This window comes from Chiloscyllium plagiosum, unplaced genomic scaffold (genome assembly GCF_037043375.1).
Source record: "Chiloscyllium plagiosum isolate Xiang-an unplaced genomic scaffold, Cpla_swu_hap1 HiC_scaffold_19, whole genome shotgun sequence".
Classification (NCBI taxonomy): Eukaryota; Metazoa; Chordata; class Chondrichthyes; order Orectolobiformes; family Hemiscylliidae; genus Chiloscyllium; species Chiloscyllium plagiosum.
In genome coordinates, this window is record NW_028270157.1 from 5680762 (window position 1) to 5704859 (window position 24098).

At 42.5% G+C, this 24098-nt stretch overlaps 1 protein-coding gene across 1 annotated transcript; it reads right to left on the bottom strand.

Moving 5' to 3' along the window:
* Positions 1-3748: 3748 nt before the first annotated feature.
* Positions 3749-21667, bottom strand: fgfr1op2 (FGFR1 oncogene partner 2). The gene is made up of 6 exons (XM_043708723.2): positions 21545-21667; positions 19606-19742; positions 11646-11763; positions 10218-10360; positions 5351-5464; positions 3749-4657 (listed from the first exon to the last, which is right to left on the bottom strand). Exons 2-6 carry the CDS (start codon positions 19738-19740, stop codon positions 4523-4525), a joined length of 645 nt encoding a protein of 214 aa, XP_043564658.2. The 5' UTR covers positions 19741-19742; positions 21545-21667; the 3' UTR covers positions 3749-4522.
* Positions 21668-24098: the final 2431 nt, after the last annotated feature.

Consider the following 24098-nt stretch of genomic DNA (forward strand, 5'->3'; position numbering starts at 1 on the left):
TAAAGATCCCCACAGTAGGCTATTGCACCAAATACAGAGGCGTAGCATTGCGGGTGATTTACAGTTTGGATCAGAAATTGGCTAGCTGAAAGAAGGCAGAGGGTGGTGGTTGATGGGAAATGCTCATCCTGGCGTTCAGTTACTAGTAGGGTACCATAGGGATCTGTTTTGGGGCCACTGCTGTTTTGTCATTTTTATAAATGACCTGGATGAGGGCATAGACATATGGGTTAGTTAATTTGTGGATGACACGAAGGTCGGTAGAGTTGTGGATTTTGTAGGTTACAGAGAAACATGGATAAGCTGCAGAGCTGGGCTGAGGGGTGGCAAATGGAGTTTAATGTAGAAAAGTGTGAGGTGATTGCATTCCTGTTACTCTTTCCAAAGTGAATCAGAGTATTGGGCTAATGGTAAGGTTCTTGGTAGTGTAGATAGGCAGAGAGATCTGTGTCCAGAAACATAGATCCTCGAAAGCCACCCCCCAGGTTGATAGGGTTGTTAAGAGGGCATACGGTGTTAGTTTTTATTGATAGAGGGATTGAGTTTTGGAACCATGAGATCATGCTGCAGCTGTACAAAACTCTGGTGTGGCCACGCTTGTAATATTGCATATAGTTCTGGTCACATGGTATAGGAAGGATGTGGAAACTTTGGAAAGGTTTCAGGAGATTTAGTAGGATGTTGCCTGGTATGGAGGAAATGCTGAGGGACTTGAGTCTTTTTTTGTTAGAAGATTGAGAGGTGACTTAAGTGAGACATAAGATAACCAGAGGGTCAGATAGAGTAGACAGCAAGAGCCTTTTTTTTTCTCATAGTAATGGCTAGCACGAGGGGACATAGCTTTACATTGAGGGGTGATAAAGGACAGATGTCATAATAGGAGGGATTTGGAATAGTGAAGGATAGATGGGCTTTGGATTGGTTCCACAGGTCGGCACAACATAGAGGGCTGAAGGGCCTCTACTGTGCTGTAATGATCTAATTTTCTTAAATACCCCTCTTAATCCAAAGAATATTGAGGGCAGAGCAGTAGATGTGATCTATATGGACTTCAGTAAGGCATTCGACAAGGCTCCCCATGGGAGACTGATTTAGCAAGGTTAGATCTCATGGAATACAGGGAGAACTGGCCATTTAGATACAGAACTGGCTCAAAGGTAGAAGACTGAGGGTGGTGGTGGAGGGTTGTTTTTCAGACTGGAGGCTGTGACCAGTGGAGTGCCACCAGGATTGATGCTGGGTCCTCTATCTTTTGTCATTTATGCTCGCATCCGAATCATTTATGTAAGAGGTACAGTTAGTAAGTTTGCAGGTGACACCAAAATTGGAGGTGTAGTGGACAGCAAAGAGGGCTACCTCAAATTATAACAGGATCAGATGGGCCCATGGTAAGGTCCTAGGGACTGTTGCTGAACAAGAGACTTGAGTGCAGGTTCATAGCTCCTTGAAAATGGAGTTTTAAATGCCCATAATGAGGGAGAGTCCACCACTGCTACTGGCAGGGCATTACCTGTGAAGTTTCATTGTTTTTTTTTTTAGAAAGCTGACAATAGTAACATCCTTGACTGAATCCTGGAGGGTGTTTTATAAGGAACTAGTTGATCATCCCTTTTGTATTAACTATTTCCCAGATTAATTGTACAAGTTTTGAAATTCATCAAAGTAGGTGGATTTATAATGAAAAGTGGCAGGAGCTACAGCAAACAGAACCACAACAGCAAAATTGTTTCTGGTGTGCATTTGTGACAAAGGGACAGGTAGTACAATACTTCAGATATGTATAGCTTTAAACAATATGATAGTTGCAAGGTTTGTAGCTCAGGTTGAGGTTTAGGGTGTAGGTTTGATATCCAGATGTTTCATTACCTGGCTAGGTAACATCATCAGTGGTGACCTCCAAGTGAAGCGAAGCTGTTGTCTCCTGCTTTCTATTTATATGTTTGTCCTGGGGTTTGTGGTGATGTCATTTCCTGTTCTTTTTCTGAGGGGTTGACAGATGATATCTAGATCTGTGTTTGTTTATGGCGTTGTGGGTGGAGTGCCAGGCCTCTATGAATTCTGTGGCATGTCTTTGCTTAGCCTGTCCCAGGATAGATGTGTTGTCCCAGTCGAAATGGTGTTTTTTTTTCATCCGTGTGTAGGGCTACGAGGGAGAGAGGGTAGTGTCTTTTTGTGGCTAACTTTCTTCCTGTTTGTCCAACGTAGTGTTTCTGGCTACAAAATTCCATGCAAGGACTGCCACAAACACTGCGTAGGACAAACGGGAAGAAAGTTAGCCACCAGGATACACTAACACCGGCTAGCCACAAAAAGACACGACCCTCTCTCCCTCGTAGCCCTACACACGGAGGAAAGAAAATCCACCATTTCGACTGGGACAACACATCTATTCTGGGACAGGCTAAGCAAAGACATGCCACAGAATTCATAGAGGCCTGGCACTCCAACCACAATGCCATAAACAAACATACAGCTCTAGTTACTATCTCTCAACCCCTCAGAAAACGAACAGGAAATGACATCACCACAAACCCCAGGAACCCCATCCAGGACAAACATATAAATAGAAAGCAGGAGACAACAGCTTCACTTCACTTGGAGGTCACCACTGATGATGTTACCTAGCCAGGTAATGAAATGTCTGAATATCAAACCTACAGCTCAGCGAACAAACCTACACCCTAAACAATATGATAGTTTTACAATTTAAAAAAAATACATTTGGATCTTCTGAAGGTGAGAAACAGCCTTGCAATAAAACTTTACTTTTCACTACCTATGAGCAAGAGTGAGCAACCCTCTCCTTCTGCTCCACCATTCAATTAGATCATAGCTGATCTGACTTGAACAGGAACTTGACTTTCCTTGATCACTTGGAATCTATCTACCTCTGCCTTAAAAAATATAAAGATTCTATATCCACTGCCTTTTGAGGAAGGGAATTCTCAAGATAGGCAAAAGTGAGGACTGCAGATGCTGGAAACCAAAATCTAGATTAGAGTGGTGCTGGAAAAGCACAGCAGATCAGGCAGAATCCGAGGAGCAGGAAAATCGATGTTTCAGGTAAAAGTCCTTCATCAGGGTTCCAGCACCACTCTAATCTAGACACTCAATTCTCAAGATAGTCAACCCTTTGACAGAAATATTTCCTCATCAGATAACGCCTTATTTTTAAACTACAAACCCCCAGTGTTAGAACTAGTTAACCAGTTCTGAAGAAGAACTCAGCTGCTCTCTCCACAGATATTGCCCAGCCTGCTGAGTTTCTCCAGCACTTCACATATGCATTTGTGATATATTTGTGGATATGGTACTGAGCCATTATTGAAGCTGTAATTATTGGCAAACATCCCCACTTTTGACCTTATGATGGAGGGATGGCCAGTGCTGGAATAGCTGAAGATGATTGTACTAAATTTTATCCGCCCACACTGCCCTCTCATCTGTGGAGGCAGCTAAATCTATTACCTGTAAATTGAATCAAAGACAAAGACAATCACAGTCTGATAAGGATCAGCTGGTCCACAAATCCTCCCAGGACCTCAGACTTGTTCTTTTTGGCGTTAGACACAGTGAAGAACAACCTTCTACTTCCATCGGAAGAGTACATGGATACAAAAAGGTGAGACTGTTAATCAGCCTATGAGTTCTTCCAATGACAAATCAGCTGCACAAACTTTCAGCCTCTGGTTGAGATATGGTACATTGTAATTCAGCAGTCCAATACTTGAAGGCATGTACGACAGGCTTTAATCAATGTCTCTTTATTAAATCAAAAATATACACATCCACAGACATATAGTACAGAAATCACAGGATTAATAACCTAATCCCAGTTACTGATCTTATATTATGAATCAATAAAGTAAAAAATAGAACTCAATCTATAGGTTTGCCCTGGAATCCGGTCCTCTGTTCTTCCACCCTACAGCAGTACTGGTGCATACTTACTAGACCTGGTCAGTTAAAATTCTAAAGAATAAATATTTCTCCAATTTCAACTTTGTGATAGTAAACATTCAAGTGTATGGCACAATCTGTTCCTCAATCCCCAACACCATGTCCCCAATCTGTCGGCATTAAAAATTACACAATTTATTTTTCCTATATACACATACACACAGGGGTTTCATATTTGCAAAGGGTAAACTAGTGATTGCTTTATTTTCCCTGAGGCCTGTTCTGGTGGCAGTAGTATAGCATGTTGAGACTGAACTGTACTCACCACCAGAAAAGCAGATAGGAATGAGGCGGACCCTAAACTAAACACAAAACGCCAGCCACATTCAACAAAAACCAACAAATGAACACTTTTTAAAAATTAAAGCCAATCATGCAATAAAAGATAGTAAGCTCTTCCAATCAGTTTAATTAAGTGTGCCATGAAACCCCCTAATATAGCTGCAAAAATTAACAGTTATCTGTACCTATTTGATGCACTGGCTCAGTCAGTTTGAAGATAACATCAACATGTGCTAATACAGAGATTAATTAGTGGAAGCTCAAGGATCCCAGAAGTCTTTCAACTTTTCCGCATGCTGAGGTTGGCATTTGTGACTAAACCAGATAATGACGTACTTTCCGATAGCTCTTCCTTCAGGTAGAGAAAAGATTCCTTGTTTATCTGAAGAACCTCTCTTAAGCCTTTGTTTTCAAACTGCAAAGAAACAATTAGCTTTAAGGCAACTGAGCAACCTTGGCAATGCTATCCAGGTGGAGGGTGGGATTAAAACAGGCCTGCTGAAGCATTTAGCTCTGTTCCTAGGTGCATTGAGGTTCCAGTGTCAGAAACATTAGGAATTATAAATAACAAAACATCAAGCTTCTTTGTTGGTCATATAACCTTAATATGACCGTGCTCAAAAACATTTGAAAAGAGGTTGGTAAAATAAAATTGATGGAAAATAGAATTGAGATGTAAAACAAAAATAAATGGCAGAAATAAATCCTCTTACATCTACAAATGTAAAAATTGAAGTTGTGCATCAGGTGTAGAAAGACTGCACCTGAAATGCTAATCTGCCCCCTCTCTCGAGAAATGTCAACTTAACCCATTATGTTCCTTCAGTATCTCTACATCTAATTCATGGAGATAACTACTTTAAATCTTTCAAACAGCTTTTAAAACTACAGATAAGACTACACAAGCAGAAACTAAGAAGAAGCAGGCATTAAACATCTAAAAATCTCTGAAATTATCTTCTGTTGATGGGATAATTGCATGTTTTAACATAGAGAATAACATTTACTTGAAAATAGGGCAAAGCAGAACTTTTGAGAGGGGGATGCAATTTAAGTGACTTCCAAAGCCAGGCAAACAATTATATTTTCATTTTTGCATTCTACTCACTTCTAATTGAACAATTCGCTCCTGTTCCTTAAACAGACGTTGCTCATCTATCTCAATTGCCTTTCGCATCACTGTGGCCATTTCATTGATCTTATCCACATGGACTTGGAGTTCCTGTAGGGATCAGAGCCCAGAAGTAAATTTTGCATGCACTAAAGAAACCTCTTACTTCCAATGATCACACTTCATTCCCAGTGTTCAAAAGCATCAGGTCAGTTCTTGTACATAATGACATGCAGGACTTTGCAGTCTTATGGTAACTGTGGACTGTAACCAGCCATAAAACAGTGCCCCCTTCAGGAGGATGATGACAGCAGCGCAGTGTCTCCTTAACCAAAATGAAGAGTTGATTAGTGTCTGAACGAGGAAGTGTTAGAGTAGTTAATCCAATATCAAGTCAGGTACAGAAAGCAAAATAAAAGACAGAAAGTCAGGAATACAGAAAGCGACAAAATATCACTGACCTGCAGTCTGAAATTTATAAACAATTACAAAATGACTTCTAATGAACCCCAGCTGATGAAAAGCAATTTTCTGGATCTTCTTATTTAAGCAGTGCTTTTAAAGATGTGGAAGAGGTAAACAGTGTAACTGTGCTCCAGACCAGAGGCAACTGACTTCCTCAAAAATGCTGATGGTACATGAGAGAATTTCACACATGCGCAAGAAACATTGCCTGCTCTTTTCATTTATTTATTCATGGGATGCGGGCATCCCTGGTCATTGCGCATCCAGAACTGGGAAGAATCAACCACATTGCTGTTGGTCTGGAGTCACATGTAGGACAGCCCAGGTAAGGATGGCAGTTTCCTTCCTTAAAGAATATCAGTGAATCAGATGGTGTTTGGCCCCCACAATCAACAAAGGATTCTCGGTCGCCATTAGACCCTTAACCTAGATTTTTTTGAAACTGAATTCAAATTTCACCATCTAGGTGAGAAGTGGAAAGTTTAAGGGGGATACATGCGGCAAATACTTCACACAGAGGGTGGAGGGTGTTTGGAACACGTTGCCAGCAGAGGTGGTAGAGGCAGGCACGGTAGATTCATTTAAGATGTGTCTGGATAAATGAATGAGTAGGTGGGGAGTAGACGGATACACAGATGCTTAGGAATTGACCGACAGGTTTAGAAAGTACATTTGGATTGGCTCAGGCTTGGAGGGCCGAAGGGCCTGTTCCTGGGCTGTAAATTTTCTTTGTTCTTTATCTACTACGACAGGATTCAAACCCAGGTCCCCAGAATGTTACCTAGGTCCTTGTATGAATAGTGTAGCCATAATACCAACTAGACCATTACCTCTCCTTAAGGCTAGGATGTTTTGTGGGCAGGTGAGTGTATATATTGTATATAAAATGCATTTTGAACTCTTATGCAAGCTGTGAAAGGCATTTTATGTTAACTTGTAATTTCAGTGAAATGACCTACCTGCTCCACTGTACTGCAGCTGAAGTCTTCTCATTGGAAGTGGTATTTTTGTTGATTTTAAAAAGCTCTCTATCCTGATAAACCTTATGGCTCTATTTCTGATTAATAATGAGCTCTTTAACTCCTTTCTATTCACTCTCCCAGTTTCATGGATAAAGACTTTGATGAGGAAGTTATTGTGCAAAATCAATGAACATGGATTTGTTGGTAAAATACTAACCAAGGGTTGAGATTTAGTTAGCAAACAAGAAACAGAGAAACAAGTGGGCTGTTTTGGAGTAAAAGACAGTGACAAGTAGAGTATTGTAAAGATCAATGCTTGGGCCCCAGGTATTCACTAATACATACAATATATATGGCTTATATGAGAAAATTGAGTTTACTTTTTCCAAGCTGGTTGAGATAAAACTAGGTAGGAGTGAGTTGAGAGGAGGTTTTAAGGTAACTTAGACAAGTTAGTCAGTGGAAAAATGTGTGGCAGATTCAGTATAACACGGATGTGTGAAATTGTCCACTTTGAGGGGGAAAACAGAACGGCAGAGTATCAATGAAGATGGTGATAGATTGGGAAAGGGACCTGAATTCTCTTATATACCAGACATTGAAAGCAAACAGGTAAAAACAATGACTGCAGATGCTGGAAACCAGATTCTGGATCAGTGGTGCTGGGAGAGCACAGCAATTCATGCAGCATCCGACGAGCATCAAAATTTGCTGCTCGATTGAAAGCAAACAGTCAGACGCAGCAATAAAAGCAGAGAACACTGGAGAAACTCGGCATTATTTGTGGAGAGGGAGAAAGTTAATGTTTTGAGTTCAATAGGATTCCAAATTTCTGAAGAATCAACATACAGGGCTTGCAACAGAATTAGTAAAGTTATTTATGGAGATGCAGCAAACAGGAAAGCAAATGCTATGTTGGCATTCAATGCGAGAGGGTTTGAGTACATCCTTACTGCAGCTGTACAGGGACATGGTAACCACAATGGAGCAGTGCTTGAGGTTCCGGTCTCCAAGAAAAGATATATTCACCATAGAGAGAGTGCAGCAATGGTTCACCTGACTGATTCCTGGGTTGAAAATGTGTTGCTGGAAAAGCGCTGCAGGTCAGGCAGCATCCAAGGAACAGGAGAATCGACGTTTCGGGCATAAGCCCTTCTTCAGGAATGAGGAAAAACAGCTGGACAAACTTTCCTCATTCCTGAAGGGCTTATGCCCGAAACGTCGATTCTCCTGTTCCTTGGATGCTGCCTGACCTGCAGCGCTTTTCCAGCAACACATTTTCAGCTCTGATCTCCAGCATCTGCAGACCTCACTTTCTCCTCAATGATTCCTGGGTTGGCAGGTTTGTCATACAAGAAGAGATATTCACTGTATTCACTCACATTTAGAAGAATGAGAGACCTTTTTGGGCTTTAATGTTAACTTGCTTTCTGGGTGTAGGTTTGCTCGCTGAGCTGGAAGGTTCATTTCCAGACGTTTCGTCACCCTATCACCAACCCAAAGAAATCCAAACCTATAAATCCAAAGCAGGAATCATCACCAGTGCTTTGCCTGGAGGCTCACTGAAGATGTTACCTAGTATGGCGACGAAACGTCTGGAAATAAGTTCAGCGAGCAAACCTACACCCAGAACCTCAACCTGAGCTATAAATCTTCCCAAAACTCGCTAAGATATTCACTTGCATTTAGAAGAATGAGGGTTTTTTTAAATTGAAATATCTAAAATTTTATGATGTGGGGGTATTGGACTGGTGTGGACAAAGTCAGAAGTCGTAGGACAGCAGGTTATAGTCCAACAGGTTTATTTTAATCACTTCACCTGATGAAGGAGTACAGCTTCAAAAGGTTGGACCATAACCTGATTCCTGAGAATTCTGACTTGGTCTCAGATTCAGACAGACTGGATGCAGGGATGATGCTTCCTCTGTCTGAGGGGTCCAGATCAAAGAGTCAAAGTCTCAGCGTCCATTTTGGACTGAGATGAGGAGAAATCTCTTCCTTCAGGGGTTGGTGTGAAGGGAAGTCACTGAATATATTTAAGAAATGGATTTCTAGATGCTAAAGGCATAAGGAATAAGAGGAAAGAACAGGAGTATGTCAGTGAGGGAGAGGATCAGCCAAAATTGTGAATGGTGAGTGGGCTCACTGGGCCGAATGGCTAACTCCTAGTTTTTGTCTTTTTCCATAACCTGTGGGATATTTTTTAATGAGGACATTTACCTCAACAGTAGACTATTACCTCTACCAAGCAGCCAGACTGCACCAGTGTGAAGTTTCCGTAGCACACACAAAGCAACCTGGCTGAAACCACTGGGATTTTTACAGTCCCATGTGAGAGGTCTTCATTACACCAGGTATGAGGGCAATTCCAAAGCACAGAAAGTATGGCACTAAAATAAGAGACAGAACTGCAGATGCCAGAAATCGGAAATGAAAACAGAAATTGCTGGAGAAACTCAGCAGGTCTGGCAGCATCTGTGCAGAGAAAGCAGAATTATGAAGAAAGATCACTAGACTTGAAATATTAACTTTGATTTCTCTCCACAGATAGAGCTGCTGAGTTCCTCCAGCAATTTCTGTGTCTGTTTTGGAAAACAGAGATTTTGTACTGGTCCTTCACATGGCTCAATAACCATAACTTGCCTCTTTCAATACCTCAAACAGTAGCAGACTATATTACTTGTCTGATCTTGCCAAATAAGCCGAAGTAAATTTTATGGAGTATTCAGTTTGACAACAAATTTGTCTTTTTAAAAAAATGACAATTCCTCCAATAGCATTGCACTGTTAAAATAAGCACATCAATGTCCCTTTTAAGATCGTAGGAGGCACTGCATTCTACCATTTCAAATACAGGTCGTTCTGCTGTGACACGACTGTTCCATTCCTCTGCAACCCACGCTATAGAAAATCACACTGTAGAAGATCGCTATAGAAAAATCGCTATACCCGTTCAGTAGAAAATCTGCCTTATCCAAAGTGCCCACAATTCATCAATCACATTACAGCCAATTCATATTGATGAATCATGAATTATGCCACAGAAACCCGCATGCAATATAATCGCTGGACTTGTGACAGGATTATCCAAACGATTTCACTTCTATACTTCTGCAAATTTTTAATCCTTTCAAGTATTTTTCCAATTCTCTTATTCCTGAAACTGCTTTTCCTGCCTTTTCAAGTAGCAAGTTCCAGGTCTTAACTACCTGGATTAAAGAAAAATGAGGGTGTCTAATGATTACTTTATTTGTAAACTTGTAAAAATGTAATCCTTGAATTGTACTGGAACTTTTAAATAAAAGATGCACCAATTTTATTTTGGTGCAATTCAAGAGTAGCTCCCTTCTTCCTGTTCTCTATACGAGGGAGCTATGACACACAAACTGTATATTTGACAAAAAAATGGAAGAAACAAAGAGGATTTTGTCACGAACCTGGGAGTGCTGTTCCTTTAATTTTGTGATCATCATAAGGTCATCCTTCTTGCTGGCCATCAGCAGGCGGAACATCTGCTCCCTGTACTTACTCATGATGAGCTCCAGTGCGGATTGATGTTCTTCTAGTGATGTCCGTAATTCTAAGAACAAGAAGAATCCAATGACAGTTCATCACCAATGCTTCATGGCAATAACGTTATACTATCCAATCAAAAGATTCTTGGTTTTACCAAAACTTTTGAAATTTTAAAATTCATTCCTGGGGTGAGGGTCTAGGTGGCTAGGCCAGCATTTATTGCCCATCCCTAATTGCCCGAGGGCAGTTAAGAATCAACCACATTGCTGTGGGTCAGGACTCCAAACCAGGCAACGACAGCAGTTTCCTTCCTTAAAGAGCATTAGTGAATGAGATGGGATTTTCCAACAATAGGGGTTTCATGGTCATCATTAGACTCTTAATTACATATTTTTATTGAATCCAAATTCCACCATCTGCTGTGTTGGGATTTGAACCTGGGTCCCCAGAACATTACGTGGGTCTCTGGATTAATAGGTCAGTGATAATACCACTAGGTATTAGGTATAATCAGACATTCTTGCACGAAGAGCACTGTTCAGATCCAAACACTGAGCCAAACAGGGAATGCATGCAACACACTTGGGGTATTTAGATTTGATTTGAGCCTCGTTCCTGGGCTTGGCCATTAACAAAGCCAGGTTGCCAGTGCTTGAAGGGGGACTTGTTCAACTCTGCTGCCTGCTCATCTTTCCTGGTTAGGTCCACCTCCGCCTGCGTCTGGACAGGAAACAGGCAACATCTGCAAGTGTCTCAAAGTTTTCCAGGATTACTCAACTGAAGTGCATCATGAAAATGATACTTTAATTTGGTGAGTTTCCAGTAAAAGTTTTTGCTTTGGTTACAGTTGAGTTGTAGCTCACCTTTCCAAGTTTATTTGTTTAATGTGCTTCAGAGGGGTATGAAGAGACATGAATAGACACACGTGGTGCATGGTAGAATTAGGAACAATACAATTGCAGAGCCTCACTTTGTGAACAAACCTAAAATTACAAAAAGATAGATTCTGGTCTCTTCCTTCACCAACTGGCTGTCTAAAGCTTAACATTAAATGTTTTGGCTTTAATTTTTAGATATTATTTTATATTGTGGATGGGATATAAGCACTGGCTAAACCAGCATTTAGTGCTATGGCCTGGTACTACACAAGATGGAATAAATTTCTCTTCAAATGCAACAAGCTGTTTCACCATTTTCAGTACTTTATTACTGCACATTGTAATGCACAGAACTGAAGTGGATTCTATCATATTGCCAGGTAAAGATGAATGGTTTGAAAGGAATATACCTGTACACTGAACTGCATGTCTCAATCAGGTGTTGTATTAATAGATACAATGAAGGTTCACCTTTATTTTCCTGCTGTAGGTCTCTTATTTGTCTGTTTTCTTGTTGGATTCCCATCACAAGGGTGGAGCGAGGGCGATGCCTAGCCACTTCATTTAGTTCCTGAATATCTTCCTGGTACTGGACAAAAAAAAACACCCAAGGAAAGAAGATATACCACAATTCTCCATGAGCACAATAACAAAAAAAATCCCAATCAAGTCCAGAATATTGCAGAAATAGGTCACCACGAAATGTTCCAGTCGAGCGAGAGTCTGAATCTGCGTGTTCGGAGTTGCAGGCTCTGCCTGTAATGCAAATGTTTCCCTCAGTTAACTATGGGGGTTGTGGGGAACGGGATAATGAAAGGTAAGCGTTAAGTGCACTATCTTGCAAGAAGGAACAAGTAGCATTTTTAACCAAGGTCACTTTGTCTGCTGATCGTTATTGGACAGGATTGTCCTGTCTGACATAAGTCATCCTGTCCATTTGGCTGAACAAAGAAATAAAGAAATGGTATCTTTATCTAAAACTCAAAACTGTCTAGATAGCAGTAACTTTTTCTGAAATGCCACAGATCTTCAATAATCTGAGGCCTTATAAAAGTTCAATAGAAATGTAATCCACTACCACCTTCATGCTACATTTAGAGAGTAAAGATGTATTCATCTAGCATCAAATGAACTCTGGCCATTTGACTGGACAGAATTTGTGGGAAGATTTTCATTGTCAGGTTTTCTTTGAAGAACAAAATTGAATAATTGCCACAGAACAAGCCATTTCCAACTACAATAATTAATACAATGACTTCTCATTGCCTTTTAAGACGATACAATGAGGGTGAATCTATTTCCAAGTGAGGAGCAGCAGGCCTCCTGTCCCCTTGAGCCTGCTCTACCATTCAATAAGATCATGGCTGCTCTGATTACTCGACATTCCTACTAGCCCCCAATAATCTTTCACTCTCTTGATTGATTTTCAAACTCCAGCAAAATCTAAACCCTCTCTACTCCTCTCTAATTATTTGCTCCCTGCCAGACAATCTCTTAACTGGGAGAACGAAAGCTTCCATCATCTCTGGACATTGTGAAGATAACTAGGTGAAAGACACAGGAAACTGCAAAGGCTATAGGTCCTGACAACATTCCTAGAGTAGCTGGAAGACCACTATATATATCTGGAAGACCAATTATACACTGGGGCTACAAGAGCAGCAATTCTTTAGTAATCCCTCCACTGCACATTTCCCAAATATTTTACCAACATCTACAATTCTCCAATTGCCTGGATGGCTGCAGCTCCAACAACAAACGAAACTCAACAGCATCCAGGATAAATCATACCACAAGTTTGCAGATGACACCAAAATTGGTGGTGTAGTGGACAGCGAAGATGATTACCTCAGAATACCTTGGTTTTTTAGACTGGAGGCCTGTGACCAGTGGAGTGCCACAAGGATCAGTGCTGGGTCCTCTACTATTTGTCATTTACATAAATGATTTGGATGTGAGCATAAGAGGTAGAGTTAGTAAGTTTGCAGGTAACACCAAAATTGGAGGTGTAGTGGACAGCAAAGAGGGTTACCTCAGATTACAACAGATCTTGATCAATGGGCCAATGGGCTGAGAAGTGGCAGAAAGAGTTTAATTCAGACAAATGGGAGGTGCTGCATTTTGAAAGAGCAAATCAGAGCAGGACTTATACACTTAATGGAAAGGTCCTGGGGAGTGTTGCTGAACAAAGAGACCTTGGAGTGTAAGTTCATACTTCCTTGAAAGTAGAGTCGCAGATGGACAGGACAGTGAAGGTGGCGTTTGTTATGCTTTCCTTTATTGGTCAGAGCATTGAGTACAGGAGTTGGGTGGTCATGTTGTGGCTGTACAGGACATTGGTTAGGCCACTGTTTCTGCAATTCTGGTTTCTTTCCTATCAGAAGGATGTTGTGAAACTTGAAAGGGTTCAGAAAGGATTTACAAGGATATTACTAAGGTTGGAGGATTTGAGATACAGGCAGAGGCTGAATAGATTGGGGCTGTTTTCGTGGAGCATTGGAGGCTCTTAGGTGATTTTACAGAAGTTTTATAAAATCATGAGGGGCATGGATAGGATAAATAGACAAAGTATTTTCCCTGGGGTCAGGGAGTCCAGGGAAAGATATAAAAGGGACTGAATGGGCAACGTTTTCATGCAGAGGGTGGTACATGTATGGAATGAGCTGCCAGAGGAAGTGGTGGAGGCTGGTACAATTGCAACATTTAAAAGGCATTTGGATGGGTATATGAATGGGAAGGGTTTGGAGAGATATGGGCCGGGTGCTGGCAGGTGGGACTAGATTGGGTTGGGATATCTGGTCGGCATGGACGGGTTGGATTGAAGGGTCTGTTTCCATGCTGTACATCTCTATGACTCTATAAGGGGCATGGATAGGATAAACAGACATAGTATTTTCCCTAGTGTGGGGGAATCCAGAACTCGAGGCCATACGTTTCGGGTGATAGGGGAAAGATATAAAAGGGATCTAAGGGGCAACGTTTTCATAGAGCAGTGTATGGAATGAACTGTCAGTGGAAGTGGAGGAGGCTGGTACAATTATAGCATTTAAAAGGCATCTGGATGGGTATACGAATAGCTTTCCTCTGCTAGCCCATTTCTCCCCACCTGGCTGAATAGACATAAATAACATGTTCACGTTAACACAAATAAACGCACTATCCCAGATAGGGCAATGTCTGAAGACAAAGACCTTTGAGATAGTTATTTCAAATCAACTTGCTCAAAAATATTACTACATACCTCTAGAGCAGAGGACGGACTTGAACCTAAGTCTCCTGGCTCAGAGGTATGAACACAACCACTGTGCCACAATAAAACATGAAATTAATTGTAAATTCTTTAAAATTAATCTACTTTTCTAATCAACCTGTTCAGAGACATTCACACCTCTGGAGCAGGTTGGACTTGAAGCCAGCCTCCTGGACCATGGCAGGGACACTACCACTGCACCACAAGAGGGTCTATGTTATTTAGTTGTTTTCAGCTAGCGGGCATTAATTGGGAAATCACCTTATGGTTTATTCCAGCCTGTCCAAGGAAGACCAAGGGCAAGTAGAGAACCAGCACTAGCTGCCTAGGCTAAGGTCAGATAACAAATACAAGGAAAGGGGATTAAGCACCCAACTGAATGAGATACACCTCAGAATATTGAAGGGAGTGAGGGCAGAAACTGCAGAAGCTCTGTCCATCATCTTTTAGTTTTTCCTAGACTAAGGGGAGGTGCCAGAGGACTGGAAAATTACAAAATCTAACATCTTTGTTCAATGAATAGCCGTAAGGATAAGCTCAGCAAATACAGATATGTAAGCTTAACTTCAGTGGTGGGGAAACTTCTTGAAACAATTACTTGGGATAGAATTAACAGTCAGATGGAAAAAAGGGGAGTTCAGTTGGATTAGTCAGCATACACTTAAGGTAAAAAATGTTTTTAAGCTTGCATTCAGTTCTGAAGAAATCATTTTGGGCTTTCATGTTAACTTGTTTTCTCTCTTCACAGAGGCTACTAGACCCGCCTTTACTGCAGATTTCCATCATTCGCAGTGTCGTGCCTTTTTTAAAATCGTTATCGTACTTAGAGTTAGAGTTATACAGCATTGAAACAGGCCCTTCAGTCCAACTCATCCATGCCAACCAGATATTCTGATCTAGTCCTTTTGCCAGCACTTAGCCCCTACCCTCTAAACCCTTCCTATTCATATATCCATCCAGATGCCTATTAAATGCTGTAATTGTATTAGTCTCCAGCACCTGCTCTACATCTATTGGAGATTTTTTTGAAATGGTAACAGAGAGAAATGATGAGGGTAATGCTGTTGTTGATGGTGTACATGGACTTCCAAAATGTCTGCAAGACAACAGACTCAAAAACAGTTTAGCTCAGGGGACAGTAGCAACATGGATACAAAACTGGTTGAGATATAGAAAATAAAAACTAATGGTTAACTGATACTTGTCAGAATGGAAAAGACAATAACTTAGTTTATATAGCTTATTTGATGTAATGAAATACTCCAAAGGCACTTCACTACAGCACATAGAGTCATAGAATCCCTATAGTATGGAAGTAGGCTTTTCGGCACATTGTGTCTACACCAGCCCTCCGAACAGCATCCCACTCAGATCCAGTCCCCTACCCTATCCCCAGAATCCCTGTGGCTAAATCACTTAGCCTATACATCCCTAAACACAATGGGCAATTTAATAAGGCCAATCCATCTAATCTGCACATCCTTGGACCAGGGGAGGAAACTGAAACATCCGGAGAAAACCCATGCAGAAACAGGGAGAATGTGCAAACTCCACGCAGGCAGTTGCCTGAGGTGGAATTGAACCTGGGTCCCTGGTGCTGTGAGGCAGCAGTGCTAACCACTGAGCCACCGTGCTGCCCATAACACAAAGTATGACACCAAATCGCACAAGGAGTTATTAGATGAGATGACCAAAGTCTTCTTCAAAGAAAGAAAGCAAGGCAGAGGGGATTTTAGCAGGGCATACCACAGTTACGGATTTAGACAACTGATGTTGGGGCAACCATTGTAAAGCAATTATGCCTGGAAATGCACAGGAGGCCACAATTAGAGGAATGTGGATATTGGAGAGTTGTGGGGCTGGAGGAGTTTACAGATAGATGGGGGGGGGGGGGGCAGTGTAAAGCCATGGAGAGATTTGAAAGGAAGGATGAAACTTTAAAATCAAGATGTTACTTGACTGGCTGCCAATGAAAGTTAGTGGTGGTAAGTGAATGAGTCTCATGGACTGAGGCATGGGACAACTAAGATTTGTTAAGATGACATCAAAATTACAGAAGGTCCAACATAGAGGTTTACAAAAATATGAGGGGCATGGAAAGGGTAAATAGACAAAGTCTTTTCCCTTGGGTGGGGAAGTCCAAAACTAGAGGGCATAAGTTTAGGGTGAGGGGGAAAGATATAAGAGGCACCTTTTTCACACAGAGGGTGGTACGTGAATGGAATGAGCTGCCAAAGGAAGTGGTGGAGGCGGGTACAATTGCAACATTTAGATTAGATTAGACTACTTACAGTGTGGAAACAAGCCCTTCGGCCCAACGACAAGTCCACACCGACCCGCCAAAGTGCAACCCACCCAGACCCATTCCTCTACATTTACCCCTTCACCTAACACTATGGGCAATTTAGGATGGCCAATTCACCTAACCTGCACATTTTTGGATTGTGGGAGGAAACCGGAGCACCCGGAGGAATTAAGAGGCATTTGGATGGGTATATGAATAGGAAGGGTTTGGAGGGAAATGGGCCGGGTGCTGGCAGTGGGACTAGATTGGGTTGGGATATTTTGTCGGCATGGACGGGTTGGACCGAAGGGTTAGTTTCCATGCTGTACATCTCTGTGACTCTATGTGACATCAGCCACAACAGTGTCATGATAGTCAAGTCTAGAAGTAACAAAGACAATATTAAGGATTTCATTCAGGACATGAGTTCAGACGAGGCAAAGTTCGGCAATGGGTAAACCTCATGATGGTACCAATATGAGGCCAGATGCTCATCTCAGGATGAAATGGGATACCAAGGTCACAAACAAATTGATTAATCTAATATCATGTTGCCAAAGTAAAGAATTAATTCAGAAGCCTGGGAATGGAATTTGGAGCAGGGACCAAAAACAATATTTTCAGCCTTCCCAATTAAAGAATGCCAACCTACCTTAACCATTCCGTGCTTTCTGTGCTGGTACTCATTCAAACTAACTAACTAGTCACTGCTCTACTGAATGTGGGAAATTGCTGTGTATAAAATGGCTGCTATATTTTTGCTTGCATAACAGAAGTGATTACATTTGAAAATAAATGAAGTACTTTGTGTATTCCTGAGACATGATAAAGCATTGCACAACTTATTCCTTCTTTCAATCTATTGCAATGAGCCTACACTATTAACCTCATCTGTTATAGAGACTTCTATAACTTTATTATTTTATCATGGTGTTGTACTGCTCAGAATGTATTCCAGTTTAAAGAGTTAAAGTTGGATATATAAACATACACACTCACATTTTTCACCTAATAAAACAGTTTGAAAATTGGAAATGTTCACCACTTCTCTTTGCTGATATCCTAGCAACAACTTCCTAACTCGATCTGTCATTTTGAGTGCTGCAATGACAGTGAACGGGGGCAGATTTATACAAACAATTTCACATTAAGACTGTTTTACATAACAAGACTATTCTAGGATTCTATTATAGGTCCCATCCAACTCACCATATGCACTGAAGCAGTTGAGCAATTTCTAAATGCTCATTACTTAAAGGTGCAGCACACTCCAACAAAAATAGGAAAACCCCCTGCAATTATCTACAGAGAAGTATCGATGTTTGGACAGGAATTTACAACACAAGTGTCTTTCCTTTTGTGTTTTATAATAGCAGCTGTTAAAAATAATACATTTCTCCAAGTATTTTGCATTTCCCTGCTTCACATGTTACCTGCCCCTTCACTAAATTCTCTTTATGGATCTTTGTCGTATTTATTTTCAGATCACGGATGCTTAGTAACATACATTAAGAACAGAAATAGGCCATTCAGCCTACTCCACCATTTGATAAGATCCTGCCTGCCCCGCTGTAACTCTGATTCCATGTCAATCAAAAATCTAACTAAAACCAAAAGAACTGCACATCGTGTAAATCAGAGACAAAAATAGAATTTGCTGGTGCTCAGCAGGACTGTTCTGAGGAAAGTCACTTGACCCTAAACATTAACACTGATTTCGCTCCACAGAAGCTGTTTGACCTGTGGAGTTTTTCCAGCAAATTCTATATTTGTCGAAAATCTATCCAACCCTAAAAATAATTACTAACTCAGCCTCCATTGCTCTCTGGGGATGAGAACTTCACAGACCAACGACGTTCATAGAAAAACAATTACTTTAAATGAGGGATGCCTAAATTTTTAATATGCCCCCCAGTTCTTGATTTCCCTATGAGGGAAAACATCCCGTCCATATCCAATCTGTCAAGCCCCCGCAATAGGATCGACTTGTTCAACTTTTTCCTCAGAAGACAACCACTTCACCCAAGGAACGAGTTGAATGAATTTTCTCTGAACTACTTCTAATGCTTTCGCATCTTTCCTCAAGTAAGAAAATTGAAGCAGAACATAGTATTCCAGATGTGGCCTCACCTACAGGTAAATTAGGCAACTACAAGAAACTAAATTGAGGAAATGGAGAGGTTAACAGTGCAATTAATAATTAAAATATCCAAGATACACTTATCCAAAACATATGACCCACAATGTACCAGATTAATGCTCCATTTAAATTGAGAATCCAACAGCAAAGCCAGTACTGTAGGACACCAGGAGTTTGAGGAAAGCTAGATTGCAGACAAGGCAAAGAACAAATGGGTTCTGATTAGCTTGAGCTTTATAAACTTTAAGGTAGAGATTTAGTCACAGGCTAAGACAGTGTCCCAGAATGAGCAGAACATCAGCATTCTCCACACCAAGAGACTGTGGCTGCAGCATGTTATCAACATGGTGAATTTCTGTAGCGCATCAAAATTACAGTAACAGCACCTTCCAGCCCTTATAACCTCTAGCAGAGATACATCACAGTAGCAGTATTACAAATACCAACACTGTCAAAGCTCCCTCAAACCTCGTCTTTCTTCAAAGCTGTGCGCATCCCTGACAAAAAAAATCACTCTTCCTGGAACACAATCCTAACCTTTGGGGGCACTATCAGATTGCAGTCAGTTTAGGCAGGCCCCACTGTTGCCATCTCAGCATGACTGAGATGTCTAAAAATTGGTACCTGAACTCCCATTCAAACTGCGTGCGTAGGAATGACCATCCTATGGAACATGATATGTACAACAGGAGGAGTCAAGAAAAAGCAGATTTGCGAGCTAAATATGATTGCAAAGTAATTGCTGTATATCACTCACCTGCTTCATGGCCTCCACTCGCTTGTTGAGGGCAGTGGTCTGCTCAATGAGAGCTTCTGCTGCACTGTCATGTTCTTTCAACCGTTCCACCAGCGCTTTTGCATCAGCCAGAACCTTCTCTATAGTACAACTCATTTCTGTAAAAGGAAAGACTGATTTACTAGATGCCTGAATACATGGTTCACTGAATGTGCAACAGATTGTGTTGGAGTATACAATCCTGCAGCAGAGTCAATTCAATCCACATATCACCAGCTACAGCTCAATGAGTTCCATTCTCTCCCTGTACATTGCAAACCTTCATTTTCCAATATAAAGACCACTAGAGGCTGTGTTGGCAAAGCATGGGAACCAAACCTCACAACGGAAGACACCATAAACTATAACTAGGAGCACTGGTCTATTTCAGATGAGTTAGTCATGTCTGAAACACTAAAGACCTCGTTTTTAGACCAACGACTACTTGCAGCCATAAAACAGGCAGATAGGATCTTCACTTCTACTCTTGAATGAAGGGAACACAGCACTGTCACAGCGCTGGACTGGACCAGTCGGTTTAGGCCATTGGCGAACACATGAGATTGTAAGCAAGGGTCCAAACAATAGAGCCCTGCTGAAAGCTACAAAAACAGAAAAGGCCAAGACAAAAGCAAATCTGTCAACTACTTCAGAGAATGACTTAACTAAAAAGACAGGCCAGACAGCATCCGAGGAGCAGAAGAATCGACGATTCGGGCATGAAGTGCTTATGCCCGAAACGTCGATTCTCCTGCTCCTCAGATACTGCCTGACTTGCTGTACTTTTTCAGCGCCACACTTTCAAATCTGATCTCCAGCATTTGCAGTCCTCACTTTCTCGTCCTTAACTAAGACATCATTTTTAAAAATAAAGACTTTGTGAGTTGCAGAAATCCTCTTGTGTTTTAATCACACTGATTACTGGCCTAGTTATCCTGCATTTCAACTAAACTGGGTTTTCAGTTCAATGGCTAAGGCATTTTCTGTGTTGTAATGGATCTGCAGAAATTATGGCTTATCAGCTGCAACATAACATCTAATGGAAGATCACAGACTTGAAGCACCAACTATGTTCTGATCTCCCTGAATACAGCCAGAAGCTGAGTGTTTTCACCAGGTTCTGTACATACTTCAGGTTTCCAGCATCTTTCTATTGTTGCATTTATAACTAGGCTGTCTTTAACTCCAAATTAGACGGCTTGAGATTGCAGGAACGTTATTCCCTCACACCTACACACAGGATCAAAGCTGGTGTGTTTTTGAGTTTTAAGTAACTAAAAAAGCAACTCAGGTCCAAATACAACATAAGCCAATTTGACACTGCACTGAACCCATGCAAGGGTAAACAGGGTGAGATGGTCAATTAAGTGTTGGGAAGGGGGTCTAACAGAAAAGTGGAAACTGCTACAACATGGAAGCTGGAGGACAGGGGGATTGAAGGGTGCAAGGGGAAGGTTGGCCGGGGTGGGGTGAGGGGGGGGGGGGGGGTGGGGTGGGGTGAGGGGGGGGGGGGGAGGGCAGAAATGGATGCTGAGTGTCACACCAAGAAGCATTCCAGATTGAGGGGATTGGTCAGGGTAGTGGGCTGGTGTCCCAGGGCATGGGGGCAGTCCTGGCAAGGGGATGGTCTTGGGGTCCTTTGGGAAGAGTGGGCCTGATCTTTGGGGGTAGGGGTGGGGGTGGGGGTGGGTCACGAGTGTGTCGGGGGGGGGAGGGGGGTGTCCCTGGGGGAGGGGGGGGGGAGGGGGTGTCCCTGGGGGGGGAGGGGGGTGTCCCTGGGGGAGGGGGGGGGGAAGGTGGCAAAGAACGTGGGGGGGGGGGTCTGGGGGAGAGATTGTGGGGTGGCCTCAACTCCCTGCGTCTCAGTCCCAGGGACCCCGTGCGTCACCGTACCCCCCCGGACCCTCCCCCAGTCTCTCACCGAGCCGTGACCGTTACTGCTGCCGTTTCCATGAACCTCCTGACGGTCAAAGGCCGGAACCGGAAATTACCACCAACAGCCCGGTGGCGGGACCGCGCCTGCGCAGACCCTCCGTGTCACGCAGCGCACGCCGGGCGTTGTAGTTCACCGTAGTGGGCATGCGTGCCTCTCCACGGCTTTCACCTCCAGGCCACAGGCGGCGCTGTCGACTGGAAAATAAAATGATTTGCCACATGTTGGTAACTGTATCAAAATGAACATCCATGTGAGTGACACAGATCAGAACAAGTGGGAAACACAGCAAGGAATCATTAGGACCCTGATTTGGTTATCCTGTGTTTACCTGTGGTTGTCGGGGAGCTGTTAACTTGGAAAGTATGTGACTGACAGGAATGACACTGATCCCTCTGTTATGTTTCACAAAAAAAGTCACTTTTGACAATGCTGGGTTGATTAGAATAGATAGATGTTTGATGACCAATGTGCACGTGATGGGCCAAATGGCCGTCTTCCATCTTGTAAAAAGCCCTACTGTCACACAAACTCCAGGTTATAGTCCAATTGGTTTATTTGAAATCACAAGCTTTTGCTGCGCTGCTCCTTCATGAGGTGAAGTGAATGGTGTCGTGTGATTTCTGACTTTGTCCACCCCAGTCCAACAACGGCATTTCCACATCATAAAAAAACTCAACATGTTTAAGACCATTGTGATACCTTTACGAATTCTCTGATTTTATGGTCATTTTTTTTGTCTGACTGCACCAATATGCCATTGATGTGACAGGTAATACCCTTGCCTTCCTTCACTCACACTATATTTGTCCTGCCCTGACACCTATCAGTTGTTCAGTCTTTACCCACATACATTTATGATTCCTCTAACACTACCTTCTATTCTATAATGTCCAGTTTCCTGGCTGCAGGCACCACCTCTTCACCATGGGCATGCAATCCCTGTACATATCCATCCCCTTGAGGATGGTCTTGAGCTGTCCACTTCTTCCTTGAGAAAAGAGGCCCGAAATGTTCCCATCCTCCTTCACCTGGCTGAGCTCATCTTAACTTTGAACAACCCCTTTAACTTGTCGCATGTTCTCCAAGTCAAAGGGTGGCTATGAGTACCAGCAATGGACCCAGTTGTGCCTGTCACTGTCCAGTGTGTGGAATGTTCCTTCAGTCCTACTCGGGAACTCTCCCACATTTTCACCAGTACATCAATGACATCAGTCGTGTTGATTCTGGTCCGGAATTGGAAAAGTTAATTAGCTTTGCTCCAAATTCCATCCCTCTCTCACCTTCATCTGGTCCATCTTGGCACTTTCCCTTCCCTCCTCTTAATTTCACTGCTTCCGTTTCTGGGGACAGACCGTCCACCAATATCTATTACAAGCACATTGACTCCCACAGTTACCTTTACTACATAGCCACCAGCCTTGCATTCTGCAAGGACTCCATTCCATTTTCCCAACATCCCCATCTCCTTTGCACCTTTTCGGATGATACCACATTCTACCTTGGTGTCTCCGACATGATCTCCTTTAGGGTCAACTGAGGAAATTCCTCCCTTCAAGAAATTCCCCCCTCCGCCCTCATTGTAGCTGACATGGCCCTGAGCCATGTCCAATCCATCTCTCCCCCTCTGTCCTCATCCCTTCCCCTCCCAACTTGAACAATCATAGGGTTCCCTTTGTCCTCACTTGCTCCTCCACCAGTGTCCACATCCAAACGATCTTCCTCTGGCATTTCTGCCACCTCCAGCAGGATGCCACCACCAATATATCATTCTATTCCCTCCGCTGTTAGAATTCCACAGATATAGTTCTCCCAATAATAGCATTGTCAGTCCAAGCACTTTCTTACTGTTCAAACATATCTGCCCCAGATGAAGCAGTGGTTTTCTTCTGTTTATTCATTTTGTGGAATGTGGGTGTCACAGGCTGGGTCCAGCATTTATTGCCTGTCCCTAGTTGCCCCCTTGAGAACGTGGTGTTGAGCTGCCTTCTTGATCCATTGCAGTCCGTGTGCTGTGGGTTGACCCATAATACCATTAGGAGAAAATAAAGACTGCAGATGCTAGAGATCAGAGTTGAGAGTGGGGTGCTGGAAAAGCACAGCAGGTCAGGCAGCATCCGAGGAGCAGGAGAATCGACGTTTCGAGCGTAAGCTCTTCATCAGGAATGAAATAAATGAAGTGGGGCTGGGGGGAAGGTAGCTGAGGATGTGATAGGTAGATGAAGTTTGGGGTAAAGGTGATAGTTGGGAGAGGAAGGTGGAGCAGATGGGAAGGAAAATGGACAGGTAGGACTGGTCATGAGGGCAGTGCTGAGTTGGAAGGTTGGATCTGGGATAAAGTGAGGGGAGGGGAAATAAGGAAACTGGTGAAATCCACATTGATCCCATGTGATTGGAGGGTCTCAAGGCAGAAGATGAGACAGTCTTCTTCCAGGCATCGGGTGGGGAGGGTTTGGTGGTGGAATTATAGGATTTTAACCCAGTGACAGTGAATAAACGGAGATATATTTCCAAGTCAGGATGGTGAGTGACTTGGAGGGGA